Source organism: Hippocampus bargibanti, linkage group LG14, assembly GCF_051943395.1.
Source record: "Hippocampus bargibanti isolate YZ-2025 linkage group LG14, ASM5194339v1, whole genome shotgun sequence".
Lineage (NCBI taxonomy): Eukaryota > Metazoa > Chordata > Actinopteri > Syngnathiformes > Syngnathidae > Hippocampus > Hippocampus bargibanti.
In genome coordinates this window covers 9,998,814-10,015,412 of record NC_142747.1, presented here as the reverse complement: position 1 = coordinate 10,015,412, position 16,599 = coordinate 9,998,814, and the positions used below count along the sequence as shown (strand labels likewise).

Sequence of the window (16,599 nt, the reverse complement as noted above, 5' to 3'; positions counted from 1 at the left end):
GTTACGCAAATATCCCCGAGTATGACAAGCGTTTCTGACAACTTTTTGAAGGCGTTATCGCAATAGTTTGTCAAAGGAGGTGAAATTCCAACAAAAACGTTTTAAAAAATAGTCGCTACAAAACCTTTTGCGCGAAATTCCACAACGTATATGGCACTTTGTTTTCTTTGAATTGAATAGTTTTCGTTGAGCATGTGGGGAACCTCCCGTTGACATGTCAAGTACGTATATCCTCAAGTACTTTACATTTTCGTTAATATAAAATTACCGTTCGCAAGTAGTTGCGTTAAATCATTGAAGCCGTGCACGTAGGCATTATTTTAAGAATACACGCCAGGTCTTCACCGAGCATGTACGCATAAGGTAATGCTGTACTAAACTCGAATCTTGTGTAACATTTCGTTTTCATAATTCGTGGATATGTTTTCCATTATCACCAATCCAGTCCAGTTATTTCTTACTCCGTGTTTTTGACGGCTCCCCGTGGCGTTGGGGTGAGTAGGCGGTTACTCGCCGCTGCGTGATTCACAAACCTTATTTGTTCCTACTACTTTGAGCGCCATCTTGTTCGCAACTTCTAGCCACTAGTTTGCACTCAAGGGGGTGTCCACTCCGGTTACCCCGCTCTCGCCCTCCTTAGCGCGGATATCTCGCTCTCGCCCTTAAACTTCTCACGCGTTCGCTTAACATTACCCCTCCTCCCCCGACCCCATCGCTTCTTTGTTTGCTTTTGGACTGTGAATCTTTCCAAGCGGACAGAAATGAGCATCGAAACGCTTCTGGAAGCTGCCAGGTTTTTGGAATTGCAAGCCCAGCAACAACAGAGAGCACGTGGTAAGAAGTTGTCTTTTTGCTGTCGTTTATGTTTTTGTTTTTCATTTGTTCCACTAGGTTAGTTATACCACCAGGTTTGTTTTGACGATTAACTCTTGGGAATCATCGCTGCCGCGTAAATACCGAATAAAACTAGAGTGTACCTTTTAAAGCATGTTTTTGCGTTTCTGCACAGGTAGTAAGGACATTTCTATTTATTTGGTTTAATATGTGGACCTCTTGGGTTTTTCTTACCACCGTCGTGGTGATCGTGAGAATGGGCGGTGTCACTGTTTAATAATCCGACGTCGCGTGGCTTGCATTACATTTTGCTGTCAGGTTTCCCCTTCGATGTTGACTGCGTGGCGTGGCGCGACGCGGGATTTCAGGACAGCCTACGCGCCACATGCTGCAGCTTTTGAGTGTTTGTATTTAGTAAAAATAAAAATAGCCTCCCGAGGGCGCCGTCTGATGATGACGTGTACATTAGGACACGCCCATTTTACCACGTGCGCGCCGGCTACCCCTCCCGCAGATTATTTATGAGCAGCAGATGCCTCACTACCACACGGAAAGCGAGTCGACTGTTTGTATTTTATGCGTGGAAAGAATACTTTATGTTTATTATTTACTACACTAATAACATTCTTTTGTTTTGATGCCCGTTTAGCATATTAGATTTTACCCAATCACCAAATGTATATTGTGTATCTTTTTGAATTGGAACTTTAAAAGTTCACAACTCGCGCTTTTAAGGAATAAAAATAACAAATTAAAAAAACCACAAATTGGTTGTTGTATGATTGCGAAAAGATGGTTATATTATATAAAGATGAATGGATTAAACAAATAAATTTAACTGGATTCGTCTCAAGGCAATCGATCATTTTATTCATTTGTGACATTGCAGTCTGGAGCTGTGCGCTCAGATTTATTTGGTGTGAAATACGTGCCGTGATTGAGTAAGTTTACCGAAGCGCTGGTGTTGCCTGTTGGAGATGTTTACAGTCTTTCCAATCGCCTTGGAGTGAGTGCTTAACTTCTTCCACGTGGCTTCTCCCCCTCCCCCTACATTGCTCAATTTGGTTCGATGTCGAGAGGCTCCTCCTGCTGCTGTTGCTCTTCGCTGCTGTGCAGCAGGTCACTGCATGTAGATAACAGGCCGGTTTTGCTATGCAGTTACATAATGACCCTTGTTTGGGAATGCCTACAAGTGGTGTCACTTTTAGTTTGTAGCCCGTAGAAAGAAATATCTGCCACCAGATTTCTTTCTACTGCACGACACTCCAAACGATGGAGTGCAAAGGACATTTTTATGCGTATTCGTTTTCATCCTTAACCTGGTGTAAAAGTACTACTACAGCTGGGGGTCTGAATGTGACTTTTAGTCACCACATTCCAAGAATGACATCACGGATGCCATAGCAACAAGACCTTTTCATCAAGATCTATACGTCACCAGCGACTTGCCTAGAATTGGATAGTGTTTCATTTATTATTCAAAGTTCTTTGCATACATTAACACTACATGTGCACACATGCCACACAAGCATGTGTGCGTGCGTGTGCACTTGCACCTTTGTATGTTATTCTTGCAGCCTCAATACATACACCTGACACAACAATGCTCATTGGAGCATGGTAGCGACTGCAGATCAATTGATCAATTCAGTCACCAACATTATTAATCACACAAGCTTAACTCATTAATCCCCATTCAGTATGGCCTTTCATTTTCACCTAAGTTCTTTGAGTTGGCAAAATAATGCGATTATGGCTCATGGTATCGTGTAGGTCCAATGGGTAGTCATTGTTTTAGAGGATTCCAGGAGGCGGCGGAACTGTGTTTGCTGTACAGCCACGGGTTCTAATCTCAACAAGAAATGGAAAGTTGGGTTGATTTCCGCAGTCTACCCACGGGCGAGGCGCTGCTAGACTTTTATAGGTATTCATTGAACTGTTGTGATGTACGCTATCTCATGGCAAATCTTGTGTTGGATGTTGTCCGCAGAGGATGAACTGAAAGAGAAGCTACGTCTGGATCTGCTGACGGATCAAAGACTCGCCGATGTGAACAAGTACAACTGCAGAGGCCACATCAACAATGTTTTAAAAGCAGAGGAGCTTATCACTGAGCGGCCCCCGGCCTCCATCCCGCCGTCCTTGCCTCGCCCCTCCATGCCCATCGCGGTCATCCCAATCCCGGTTGTCAAATCCAACCCCACCGGCTCACCTTCCCTCCCTTTGGCTTTGCTCTCCCATCCCGCTGCTCCCCCTCGAGCCTCCCCCAAAAGGGAACCACCTTCTCCTCAGGAACAAGGTGTCGTAGCTCCGCCACGTTCCCCCCAAGCCCACCCGGATGACCCGAACCACAAACCTGCCCCGCAGAACCATCTACATCCCCCTACGCAGCTCCTCGCTCAAACCAACAGCGCTCACACACAACAGCAGCAGCCTCCCCAACAGCTCCCTCAGCCCTATCCAGGCTCCATCGTCTCCCCCCCACATCCGCCCGCATTGCACCCCCAGACACTACAGCCAACCCATTTGGTGAACGCCCCCAGCAGTCGGGCGAGTCCTCCTGATGACGGACGACTACTTGACCAAAAGAAACGACCCGGCGGGTAAGGCCATCAAATTGACCTTCAACCTATTTGTGTTTTGTCACGAATGCATCTTGATGTGCGGTTATCAAATCAGCTTCCTCGTGTTGGAATGTCAAAACCTGACTATGTTCTGGTCTGTGTTCCGACAGGGCAGGCACCAGAGAAGTGCATAACAAGCTCGAGAAAAACCGGTGGGTTGAAACGCCGCCTTTTATTTCTCTGTGTTATTGCACAATATGAACACTCCAAAAAATGGCACGAGTGGACTGTTTCTAAAGTGAGCGTCTGCGTGTTTGTATATAATAATCCATTTCATTTCTAAGCGCCTTTCAAAACTCTCAGGGACACTTTACAGTCACAGGATAAGAACTTTTTTTTTCTCCATTAGGCGAGCCCATTTGAAGGAGTGTTTTGAGACCCTGAAAAAGAACATCCCCAACATCGATGAAAAGAAAACCTCCAATTTAAGTGTGCTGAGAAGTGCTCTGAGATACATTCAGGTAGGAAGCGGGCTGACACGTGATTGCGATTCCGTTGTGACTGCTTTTGAAATGGCCTTGTGCAGGTCAATTGTTTCTTTTCTGAACTCGGATATTATCCCGTGACTTATGTATCGAATACACAGTGTTGACAATTAATTTGAAGCCCTCAAGGGGTCATTACCACTACTTTACACACACACACACACACACACACACACACACACACACACACTCGAGAGAGCTTCGTCTAAACCAAAGCACTTTAGATAACATTTAACATGAAATAATGCACCTGTCTTTTTTTTTTTTTTTTTACTGTCCACTGCTCAAAGGTTTAGTACCTTGTGTACATGACACGCCTTACACCGCAGTACTTCCCCCACTGTGTCGCTCTTTTCTTGCTCACAATCTCAAAGAGCGTCTTTACAGGTTAGAGCCTGACAAGAATACAGAATCTGAATCACAAAATTATTTAAAACATTTGGAAATGGTTCCTGGAGAGGGAGGGGGTTTCCCAGGCCAGTCCAGATTTAATTTCATGAGCCACAAAAATTTCGAAACTGCTTCAAAAGATAGTTCTGATCTTTTATTTCCCTTCACCTCTTGAGAAAAATATCTCTATCTAATTTCACAGCGGGACTCCGAACATTGTCAGACTGTAACATTGCAGGCATTGTTATTGATGTTTTCATTTTTTGCAACCCCCCACTTCCTTTTCTTATTTTTTGAAGAACTCATCTCAGAGCTGAGAAACACGTTCTTCTTCACACAAACTGTTCCCATACACATGACAGAATTGTGCCCTCCTTGATGGCTTGTGGAAAATAATCATCGTTTGACGAGGCCGCGTTGCTCGATGCTGAATAATTGCAGTCTGGCCGTCAATAATACAGAGGGAAAGTAGGCCAGGGTGAGTGCAGAGCTTTTTACCCAATCACGCTGCCAATGGTGGAGCGTGACCTCTTCAAAAAAAAGTCTGTGTGGCCACTGGGAAGTCCTTTTATCTCAATAATAATAAAAAATAATGTTTTGCCAGAGACGTGTGAATCGTTGTAACAACAATGCTGAAGCTGATTTTATTTTATTGTTTTAGAGATCTTCAAGGCAAGTCATTAATTAGCACGGCATGTTGAATAACTCACAAGTCACGCAATACCTTGTAGTCGACGTCCAAAGCAAAAACAAGTGTGATCAGTCAATTGAATTCTTCAATGGTTAAGATCATCTATGTTAAAAAAGGATTTTCACAGCAAGGTGTTTACATTGAAGAGCCGAATAAGCTTTACTTTAACGCCATGTGAACCAAGTAATTGCGAGTAAATCGTAAGCTCTGGTCAATACCAGTTACTCGTGTCTTTTCTGAATATCAGACGTGTAACATTGGCTTTGAGTGGAGAAAAAAAAACGTATAGACGGCCCCCGTGGAAGCTGAAAACTAATCTCTAATGCGGTTCTAGTCCTCCCACATACCCCGCCCCTCCCTTGCGGGCCTCGCTGAGCTTTTAAGGCCACATGAGCAGCGAGCACATGGCTAGCTCGAGCCGCCTGACGTCACCAGCCTGTGCTGCTCCTCCACCCAGCGCTGCAGCAGCAGACGTGACTCGGGAGTACTCGCAGTGTCAGGCGCCAGATTCTGCACTGGTTGCTTGTGTATTGCGGGGCACATTTACAGTCACTATTCACATTGAGAACAGACAGTCTGTGATACAGTCATTAGAAATTGACCTAAAATGTAGATTTTTGCGGAAATAGAATGACCGAGAAGCTGAATTTGAGCCCAGGACTGAATAGTGATGAATCGAAGGTAATATTCGATCTATCAAGCTAGCTAGTGAGCTAGCTATCGAGCTAGCTAGCTATCGAGCGATCTATTGAGTTATGGTACTAGCTAGTTAGCTGTCTTTCTTTCATAATTTTGCTGCTGTGGAATGTAAATTTCTCCACTGCGAGACTAATAAAGGCAAATCCAATCCAATCCAATCTATATATATCTACACAACATTGGGCAATAGTTGGACTGTCTACTACCCTTTCTACTATCACCGCTGAATTGTCAGGATTTGGTCGAAAGTGGGTAAAATCGAGATTATCATCGAGCATGTTTAAATCCAGTCAATATCAAAACAGTTCTGAATGTTTCTTGCCAATACTGGAATTGGAATTGTTCCCAATTGACAGAGGTCCCAATTCAGGCTCATCCTGCTAGTATCATGCTTAGCTGTGCCTATGGTGTACTGTGAGTGATGAGCAGTGTTGGTTTTGTTTTGGCCAGCCATAAAGTACATCCTTGATTTTGTTGAACCATAATATACTGCCCTACGTGTTGTAGATGTTTTCCCCACCCAGAGTCCACACTTGTCCAGCCACTTCATCTCATTTGGATAATTTTATTTCCCTTCACCGCTTGAGAAAAATATCTATGTCTATCGCTATCTCTAGCTATAGCTATATATACTAGGTAGGTAGGTCGATAGCTAGATAGAATATATATATTATAGAACCAAAATGTGATTTTCGACACACACAGCTTTGCTTATGAGTTGGCAGGCACGGCACCAAGTGCCCCCCTTCCAGCTGGAAGGCACGACGAGATGAGGCTCAGCACATAGTCACAAGACTACCGCTCCGAGATCCGGCTTTAGCCGCGTGTTCGCAACGTGGCCTCGCTCGCACGCTGCTGGCCCTTTAAGACGGTGCAGTACAGCTTGTCCTCAACTGCTGCACAAGTGAGTCTAGCTGTAAACGGCCCGCCCCTCCCCGTTTTGTTGGGCCATGTGCACCTCATTTTTGTTTTTTTCCACTAGTCGCTTGTGACAGCCAGCTTGACCGGTGTTTACCTGACACAAACCCACACACTCTGCGGCGCGGCCCATTCCTGCCCTGAGCGAGATTACCACGCAAACAGGGTTGAATTTAGATTTTATATCTGGAATTGTGTTTGTGGGTAGGGGTTGGGGGGCAGCAAAGATGGTGTTAGTCAACTAAAGGTGCCTGGAACCCGATGTTCTAGCAACAATGGCGACACGATTAGCCGGATGCCATGTGGGAGCCACCTGCCTTTTAGCAGATTCTCAGGTTTCAAGGGTTTGTTTCTGCGTGGAGTGGCGTGTTTGTTGTCTCCGCCACGTGTGCGCACGCATGGACGCACAGTGGCTCAGTGGGTCACTGTGTTTGCATAGCACCTTTGCCCCATTGCCTTGCTCTTTTTCGATCTCCTTGATTCTTGAGCTTGTTTGAGGATAGTCGACGACGTGCGTCCACTTGATGCTCATTGTTCTAAGTCTTTCCCTCATTGTATACCGTGACGGACTGAACGTCAGTCGGGAAATACCTCGCGTATTGTTCAACGCTGCGAAGGGTCTCTGTTGCCGTGGGAACCTTCGAGCTGTTTCCTTGACAACCAATGATGACAAGAGATGCCTGTCATTGGGTGCTTGTTGGAACGGACGTCTTCTCACATCACATCGTGTACTCGAATTAGTTGAGTGCTCTTGTCCTCAGAAGTGTCACGCATGAGCTGGAGCCGCTAACTTTGGGCCAGAGGCACGGCTAGCGTCACATATTGTGACAATCAGTCACAGATAGCACCAAGCAACCTTTCACACTGACTGACGTCCCCGCGTATGGACATTTTCGACTTAAATTATCATATTTTCCGGACTATAAGGTGCACCTTGTGTTAATGACATATTTAAAAACTTTCCATATATAAGGCGTACTGGATAATAAGGTGCATGTTGAGTTTTTGAAACACTTGAAGGCTTTTAGGTGCGCCATAGAGTGCGGAAAATACGTAATCGATCGTGCACGTTTTTGGACTGTGCTAGGAACCTGTAATACCATCGGAAAATCAGTCTTGTTTGATTTTCTGATCATATATATATATATATATATATATATATATATATATATATATATATATATATATATATATATATATATATATATATATATATATATATATATCAAAGCATTGTTAAAAACTATATTTTAGATGACTTAATGCTCAGTTTTGAAGTGAAGGAAGGTGGTAAACATTTGAATTTGTAGTTGTGATTTGAAGCTCTCCAAAGCTTTACGTTTAGGCCGCAATGTTTCTCCCACGGGGCCCTCAGCCACTAATCCAGGATGAAGACAAGGGACAGGTGCCCGCCTTTTGCTCGTCTAGTCATGTGTTGTGCGTGCGCTGCCTGACAAAACGTGGCCTTTAAACACACAAACACACGGGGACGTGCGCACGCAGCCGTGTCGACTGCGCACAAGCAGGAAGTCCGCCCGATGAGGAAATGCTTTTTATGATCCGCACTCATTGGACTCTGCGTCACGCTGCGCGGTCCCTTTCAGTGCTTTTTAAAAAATAATTGTACAATATTCATGCGTGTCACACTGTTATTGCTCTTTTCTCCGCCAGTTTTGATTGTTTGATTTTGGAACAGTTGTTTGTCAACTGACCTGCAGCTCGGGTGTAGGGTTGGAGGGTGGAACTAGGTCATTGAGTCATTGGCTGCAAGCACCGCCCAGTTTTCCTCCCCGCCTCATCTTGCCTGGCGTGCCCTCCCAACAAAAACTGCTTCATAACAAAAGTCATTTTTTGCAGGATCAAATTCCATTGGCACATGTTTCCTGACAATTTATTGTATCGCTGTTGTTTTAGTGGCTTATTTACTTAGAAAATCATATACTTTGTTGGCAATGTCCACACCCACAGTTAGTTACAATGGAACCGGAAGTTGTCTGTTTACTGACAAACAGAACGCGACATGTCTCACACGCGCACACACGTTTTATTTCACGAAACAGTTCAGGGATGCTTGTTGTCTGCAATGTGCCAAGTGACTTTCGAGGAATAAAAACACTTTTATCCGCCCCACATCTATGAAATGACATTTTTTAAACGTGGCTGCAGTACACACGTTGAAAAATATCTACTGCTTCAAAGTACCTAAAGCAGCGGTCGGGAACCTTTTTGCCTAAGAGAGCCATAGAAGTAAAATATTTAGAAATGTTTTTCAGTGAGAGCCACACGCAGACGCAAACACGCACGCTTTTCAACAAAATATCAGAATGTATTACAGTAAAGTCTCGTTATATCGATATTCAAGGGAGTCCGAAAAAATATCGATATAACAGGGACTATCGATATATCCGATCCTGCGCCGAACTGCATTAAACAAAAGCCGCCAAAAGAGGGCAGCCAAGCGCCATATAAGAAACGGAGCTGGCCATTAGCTCCCTTTTTTTTGGGGTGAGAGATGTTCCCCCAATGTTGCCTCAAAATGGCACATATAATTCTTTAATGATTGTAAACATGTATGCTTTAATCTTCAGAACTACAGTGTATTTGAAACATATTCATAACTGGATGTGTAACAAGTAAGCATATTATCCGAATCTGAAGCCATTGTTTGGATTCACAAGCAATGCAAGACGTCTTGGCGTGAAGTCATTTTTATTTGCATTTGAATAAAAAGTGACATCGGCTGTCCTTTAATACACAGTATGGAATGTTAATAATTTTCAAAATCATCGCGCTTCAGAAGACAAAACAAGAAACATTGTTGCAAAAAACGATTGCATTCATATACAGTACAGTGGGCATGTACATAACACAACAGGGAAACTGCAACGCTTACATCTTACTGTATTATGTATACAATTTAAAAAAGTCATCAATCTTCTTCTGCTTCCCATTTTTACCTTTTAACACAAACACTTCAATCTCGTCTGCTACACACGAGCTCGCGTCTGAAAATGAAAATGGCTCTGCTACACGGGTGCTGGGCACGTAACCAAGTCACCTGACCAAGTCGACCAATGGCGCAACTGATGGCGTGACACGTAACCAAGACACGTGACCAAGTTGACCAATGGCGCGACCGATGGCGTGTCACGTGACAAAGTCACACGGCCAAGTCGACCAATGGCGCGACCGATGGCGGCTCACGTAACAAGACACGTGACCAAGTTGACCAATGGCGCGACGGATATATCGATATAAACAACAAAAATGGCCGGCGGGGGATGAAAAGGAGCACCGTAATAACCGGATTATCGTAATAACCGGGTATCGTACTAAACGGTACTAATTATACATAAAAAGACTAGAAATGTGCAAGGGAAATGAAAATAGTATCGTAATAAGCGGTACTATCGATATAACCGATATCGATATAACGAGACTTTACTGTATTTAAAATTTCTTTGTGATAGTACTCACCACTAACATGAACGGTTTTCCGTTCGTCATGATTGGTAAAAATCCAGCCAAACGATCGGAATGAAAGCCAACTTGCCGGGTCCATACATGAAGTAGCCTGCAAACTGATCATTATCTTCCACACTTGCTTTCTGCTGTCTCTCGCAGAAGTATATTGATGCTAACGTTAGCATGGGGCTTGTCAAAGTGCCACTGACATTCCACTGTTTCATTGATGGTATTGTTTCATTGTAAATTAGGATCAGAACGTTTCCTCTCCATAAAGGTGAATCCTTTGGTCCATTCCAACCTGAAGTAGTGTACGATAGTCGTCATTTTTTTACTCGTCGGGCTTATTTAAAATCGCCGTTTACCTGTTTCAAATGAACGGCCAGTATCCAATCGAAATTGCGCTTTCTGCCAACCTAGGTCAGTATCATCCAATCAGAATTGTGTTTTCCGCCAACTGCAGCCCAAACAGGAAGTGAACAGAAAAAGCGAGAATGTGTATTTAGTTTTATTGGCGAGCCAGATGCAATCATCAAAACAGCCATATATGGCTCGCGAGCCATAGGTTCCTGACCCTTGACCTGAAGTGTATATTAAGTATATACTATAGGTGTCAAAGTCCAGGCCAAATCTGGCCCGCCACATCATTTTATTCGGCCCACAAAAGCGAAATTCCCTTACTAATGGTCGTACCAAAATTTCAAATTGTGACATGTAAACCACAATAACAGTCATTATTCTTAATTTTAGATTTGAAAACTAGTTAATTCATTCATTTATTGTGCTCTCAATATGTAATATGTGGAGGGGATAGAGCATTCTCATGGCTTCTCCAAATTCATAACAGTCACTACAATGTGGCCCACAGCAAAAAAAAAAAAAAATGAGTTTGACACAACTTATCTACAGTTTGTTCATGCAAAGTTTCTGTTAATTAAAAAAAAATCCGATTAACCTTGACAAAAAATCCACTCATCCATTCAATTGGGCAGGAAAAAATATTTCAGAGGCAAAGTCAAAATAAACACCTCAGACTGTTTTTGAACTCTCATCTTGGAGCACAAAAGTACTTCCACACAAGACAACTTTCATTAAACAAAGGTACCATCTGTCGAATGGCCCAAACTCATTTCCACAGTATTAAGTAGGCCGTCGGGATACAGTGAAAACGGTCTTCCTCACGTAGATTGGAAAATCTGGCACAATCGCGGCATTTCCAAGAACTGCTCATGCCGCCACAAAGTTGAGCGACTTTGATTTCGTTTACTGAAGGTCCAACTTTTTGGCCTTCATAGCAAAAGATATTAGATCCATCTCAAAAAGAATGCCATCCCGACATGTTGTGTTTTGTTTTTCCTGAAACAAAACTGGAGTTTTCTTCAAAATGGAAACCGACAGTTCCAAACAGCTGTGTGCGGTCAATGCAAAAACTTTAGGCTTTGTTTAGAAAGCAAAGAAAAAAAAAAAGTCATAAAAAAAAAAGTCATAAAAGGGTGTGCACACTTGTGCAAACCAGGGATCTCTTGTGATCAATTAATGCAGAATGGATGGATGTTTGATGTTTTTTTCCCTCGTTTAGATAGATATTTTAATTGACAAAGAAGAGTTAGTGAATTATTCCACAGGCCCTCGTTTGTTTGTGTTCCGGCAGACGCTGAAGCGTAAAGAGAAGGAGTACGAGCACGACATGGAGCGCCTGGCCCGCGAGAAGATCGCCACGCAGCAGCACTTGGAGGAGCTGAAGAACGAGCTGAGCCAGTGGATGGACGTGGTGGAGATTGAGCGCGTGTTGCGGCAGACGGCGCAGCCCGAGGAGGATCAGGCTTCCACTTCCACTGCATCAGGTGGGCACGAAATAGCGCACGGAAGCAGTCTTTGCTCCAGGAACGGAAACGATTGCTATTCTTGCGCCGCCATGTTGATGTCTTCTCTCATCCTGGGAAAAATGATCCTCAAATTCAATCCAGTCGGCGCAAAAATCAACGCTCATGATTTTATTATCACTGTGATGCAGATATTGATATACTTTTGAGGCCTGTCACGATCAGATATTATTAGAATTCATGAATCGGATATAGAATTATTTTGCAAAATCATTCCCCCCGCTTCCTGTTCAGCAACAATTAATTAATCCACTAATGTATCTATTTGGATTGGATTTAGATTACATTAGTCTTTATTAGTCTCACAGTGGAGAAATTTACATTTCACAGCAGCAAAGTTATGAAAGGAAGAGGAAAGGAAAGGAAGAAGTAGAAAAACAATACAGCACTGCTGTAAAGGCAGCCACTCTTGCTCGCGGCACCATGTTGATGTCAAAACGACAACAAAAATACTAAATAACAAATAATGTGACACAGACAGCCATTTAATCTTATGCACTTTGTGCACCCTCTTTGCTGCATGAAGCAGTTCTTGATGAAAGAGGAGAGGATCGAAGCATCCTTTTTACCAGTGGATCAGGGACATCCTAGTGAAATGTGCTCGTCTGCTACAAGCTAAATGTTGAAAGCAAACACAAAGCTGTAGCGTGCGTTGACGGGGAGATTGTGTCACATCTCCTGTCCCATGTAAATCCGCTTCAAATCCAAGCCCCAAAATTCCACAGACGCATCGGCGCTCTGCCCTGACGCTCCTTTCTTCACATCGTGGGCTCCTCAAGCCATGCATCAATCTGGCCGCAGACTGTCCAACAGCAACAACTTTTCTGCTGAACAAAGCGGGGCTGTGACAACGCTGCCCATTACAAGCGCAAAAACGCATAATCGCCAGCATTCCTCCCAAATCGAAAAACAGTGCTGGCATATTCGTGCTGCCGAAAAGGCGCAACCGCTCAGCACAGTCTCCTCCTTGATGAATGTCGTGGGCAAAAATGCTGAAAAACAATCCGTATCCTTACCACGCGACACACAACAACCAAAAGTGAGGAAAGAAAACACAAAAACAACAAAACAGAGCAACGGCTGCCTACTCGGGCGCCATCTTGGACTTTTTGGCCTATTGATTGATTTTGAATAGTAAAGCTAAAATGTGTCCAATCTGTGACTTTCGTGTTTGCTCGCAGAAGGCGAAGAGGTGATGGACGAGGACGATGACGACGAAGAAGTGATGGCGCAACCTCCGAGCGAGTCGCCCGCCGCCCCTCAGGCCCACAAACCCGAGATCCTCCACCAGACGCCCGCCGTCACCGCCGCCCTCTCTTTGACTGTGACCGCCCCCACGCCCTCCTTCATCGCCCATCAGGTGTCGACGTTGCAGCCGCCGGCCAAGCCCCCCGTCTCCGCCGCGGGCCAGCCCGCCTTACACCCGACCGTCATCGCCCACGCGTCCGCCTCGCACCCGTCCGTCATCCAAGCGGTCAACCGCGTCATCCAGGCGGGCGGGCCGAAACATATCGCCCAGCTGGCGCCGGGGCAGCCGCCCATCAGCCACATCACCGTGCACCCGGTGGCCCACCTGAGCCCCCACCTCCCCGCCCTGTACCCGCAGCCGGTGGCTGTCACGCAGCCCGCCTTGATCAGCCACATAGCGCACACGTTGGGCCACGTCAACGGGGCCGCTAACCCGGCCCCGCCCGGCGCCGCCATCGTAGGCAAACAAGCCGTAGTGGCGCATCACTCGCAGCTTGTGGGCCAGACTGTGCTCAACCCCGTCACCATGGTGACCATGCCCTCCTTTCCCATCAGCACTCTGAAACTCGCCTGAAGCGGCTCAGCGACGCCCCTCTCTACGTGACCATCTCGCCGCACCCGTCAAGGGGGGGCTCAGTGGATCCAGGTGTAGACATCCGCACTGTCACATGTCGCGTCTGCTGCTTCGTCAGGGACAGGAAGGGCCTGCTGCTGCCAGGAAGGCCTGCTGCGGTGGACCAATGGCAGGGCTCGACGTGCCTCGACCCGCCATAAACGGCACGTTGAGAATGGGAGTCAACTGAAGACACCCCCCCCCCTTCCCCGCTTGCAAACTCGTGCTCTTCTGCCACATTCAAATCGTGGACTGGATCACTCTTGTTTGGAGTCGCAGTCCTCAGGGACTTGCATCTATGGCAATACCGCCCCCTGCTGTCCGGTTAAGGTTAGGTACCTTCATTTAGCACACTCATTGCTCTGCGACTTTTTCTGTCCAGTCGGATGTTTACACGAAATCATTATTTCCCAACCTCGATTGAGCCAAGTCAAATATTTGACATCGGAGTAAGAAATTCGCGGCCCGCCACCAAACAAACACCATGCGCAATGTCATTGTGTACCTTCACTTTTCTCGAGGAAGAGTATTTTAATCTCCCGCTCGTCACTGCGATGGATGGTTGTAGTTCCATTTTTTTTCAACAAATTGATTTGGATTATCAGTAGCCAAACATCTGATTATCTCGTGGCACTCAACAATAAAAGGAGGCAGACACCAGTTCAACCTCCCAATGGAATGTGATTACTAGAGTGGCCGTTTGAATTGTAAATATGTCATTTGGCACACAAAAAAAATCATGCAATGACCCTCCCGGATTCCCTTTTTAGCTTAATTTCTTGTTACGAGCACTGTGAAAATCAGCTAGAATCCAAGCCGTGTTTCACATGGCACTTAATACATGCTACGCTCTCCAAATTGTGATGGATTAGCCTGACCCATTTTTGTTTGTTTTTTATGTTATTTTATTATAAAAAAATATGTACACTTTGTTAACTTTCATGTATATAAACTTTTTTTATGTTGTTGCCTGTAACTTCTCACATACGTTTTTGTTTTATTGGGACCATGTAATTACCTTGAGGGAGAGTACGAAAGATCACATTTGGCTCACTTGGCAAAATATTTTATGCGTACAGTACTTTGATTTCTCGCATTCTGTTCCATTCCAAATGATTGGAAGCGCAAAGATAAAGCGTTGCTTGTTGTGATCAAATTTTGCAGCAAATTGGGTTGAAATCATGTCGGAGCCCGATACAAAATGTCTCAAAGTCGTCGGTGGTGACACTGCGAGACATATATAATTTTACGTGTTTTCCCTATGGTGAAAGTTGTACTTGTAAATAGCCTGTGAAAGCTGGGCTGAATAGATGTCACTATCATGAGAATCGCTGGGGAAATTATATGGAATAAGAACTATATAAAACATGACTTAATAAAATGTTTTTGTTTGCAAATTTATCTCATTTTTTGTCATGTTTAGCCACCACATTGACAGTTCACATTTGAAATTGGTCTTATTGCATTACTGTCATTTTTTTTCAGGCGAAAAACGGCTTACTATACATGATTTTTTTTTCTGAAAAAATGCTTCACTATACATTTTTTTGGGGGGGGAGCGGGAGTAAAAAATGCCTTACTATACCCGGTCGTGTTTTTTGGGGCTACAAACGCCTTATGAAACATGGTGAGTTTTTTTCAGCTAAAAACGCCTTCCCCCGTACATGGTCATTTTTTTGAGGGGGCTAAAATACCTTCCTATACATGGTTGTTTTATCAGCTAAAAACACCTTTATGATACATGGTTGTTTTTTTGGGGGGCTTACATGGTTAATTTTTACATTCATGGTCTTTTTTCGAGCACATTCACCCGTAGGCCTGATGTAGACCAGTCATTCACCTTGGTAGTTGAGTGGTTAGTGTCTTTGCGATGTGCAGGGGCAGTGTTCAAATCCGGTGCCCACCTGTATTGTGTGTCCCTTGATTTCATGATCCTTTTCGTGCTCACACTCACCCCTTGGAATAATTTTGGACTGCTCATTACCTACCTTGTGGTCAAATGGTGCAGAGTTCAACCCCAGCCTTCCTGTGTGTCATCAAAAATGTTTGTGGTGAATAACTCTTGATCCTCTTCTATACATGGCCATTTTATTCGACCAAAAAATGCTTTTTGTTTTGTCTCCGGGCTAACAACATCTTACGATACATGGTCGTTTCATTTGGCAAAAAAAAAAAAAAATCCTTGCTATACATGGTTGTTTTTTCAGCTAAAAAACGCCTTACAATACTTAGTCATGTTCTTTGGGCTAAAAACGCCTTACTATATATACATGGTCGTTTTTTTCGGGATAAAAATGGCTTACTATATATGGTCATATTTTCACGCTAAAAACACCTTACTATTATACATGATTGTTTTTTTTTTCCAGGCTATAAACAAATATAGAATCAACTTTAAAATTCTTCTTTATACATTTAAAGCTATCCATAACCTTGCCCCCATACCTATCTGACCTTCTTCAAATTTGTATTCCCTCTCGTTCCCTCAGATCCTCTTCCTCCCTCCACCTGTGTGCCCCCTGCCCATCTCAACACGATGGGGGGACAGAACTTTCAGCCGCTCTGCCCCCAAACTCAGAAACTCACTTCCTTCCTCCCAACATTCGTAACATCGATTCTCTTCACACATTCAAATCCCATCGCAAACCCCACCTATTTAAAATTGCATTTTCTGTATCTCTTGTTTCTATTTATAATTGTATTTTATTTATTATTGTATCTATGCTTGTTTGTAACTGTAAAGTGTCCT

At 44.2% G+C, this 16,599-nt stretch overlaps 1 protein-coding gene across 1 annotated transcript; it reads left to right on the top strand.

Moving 5' to 3' along the window:
• Positions 1-541: 541 nt before the first annotated feature.
• Positions 542-15,251, top strand: mnta (MAX network transcriptional repressor a). The gene is made up of 6 exons (XM_089013997.1): positions 542-834; positions 2,825-3,437; positions 3,569-3,610; positions 3,808-3,919; positions 11,758-11,950; positions 13,171-15,251. Exons 1-6 carry the CDS (start codon positions 762-764, stop codon positions 13,809-13,811), a joined length of 1,674 nt encoding a protein of 557 aa, XP_088870123.1. The 5' UTR covers positions 542-761; the 3' UTR covers positions 13,812-15,251.
• Positions 15,252-16,599: the final 1,348 nt, after the last annotated feature.

What these genes read in the sequence shown, in the direction of transcription:
- mnta (XM_089013997.1), top strand. Translation starts at nt 762, where the DNA reads ATGAGCATCGAAACGCTTCTGGAAGCTGCCAGGTTTTTGGAATTGCAA. An exon ending in GCAACAACAGAGAGCACGTG is followed by an intron (nt 835 to 2,824) that starts GTAAGAAGTTGT and finishes TGTTGTCCGCAG; the next exon opens with AGGATGAACTGAAAGAGAAG. An exon ending in AACAAGCTCGAGAAAAACCG is followed by an intron (nt 3,611 to 3,807) that starts GTGGGTTGAAAC and finishes TTTCTCCATTAG; the next exon opens with GCGAGCCCATTTGAAGGAGT.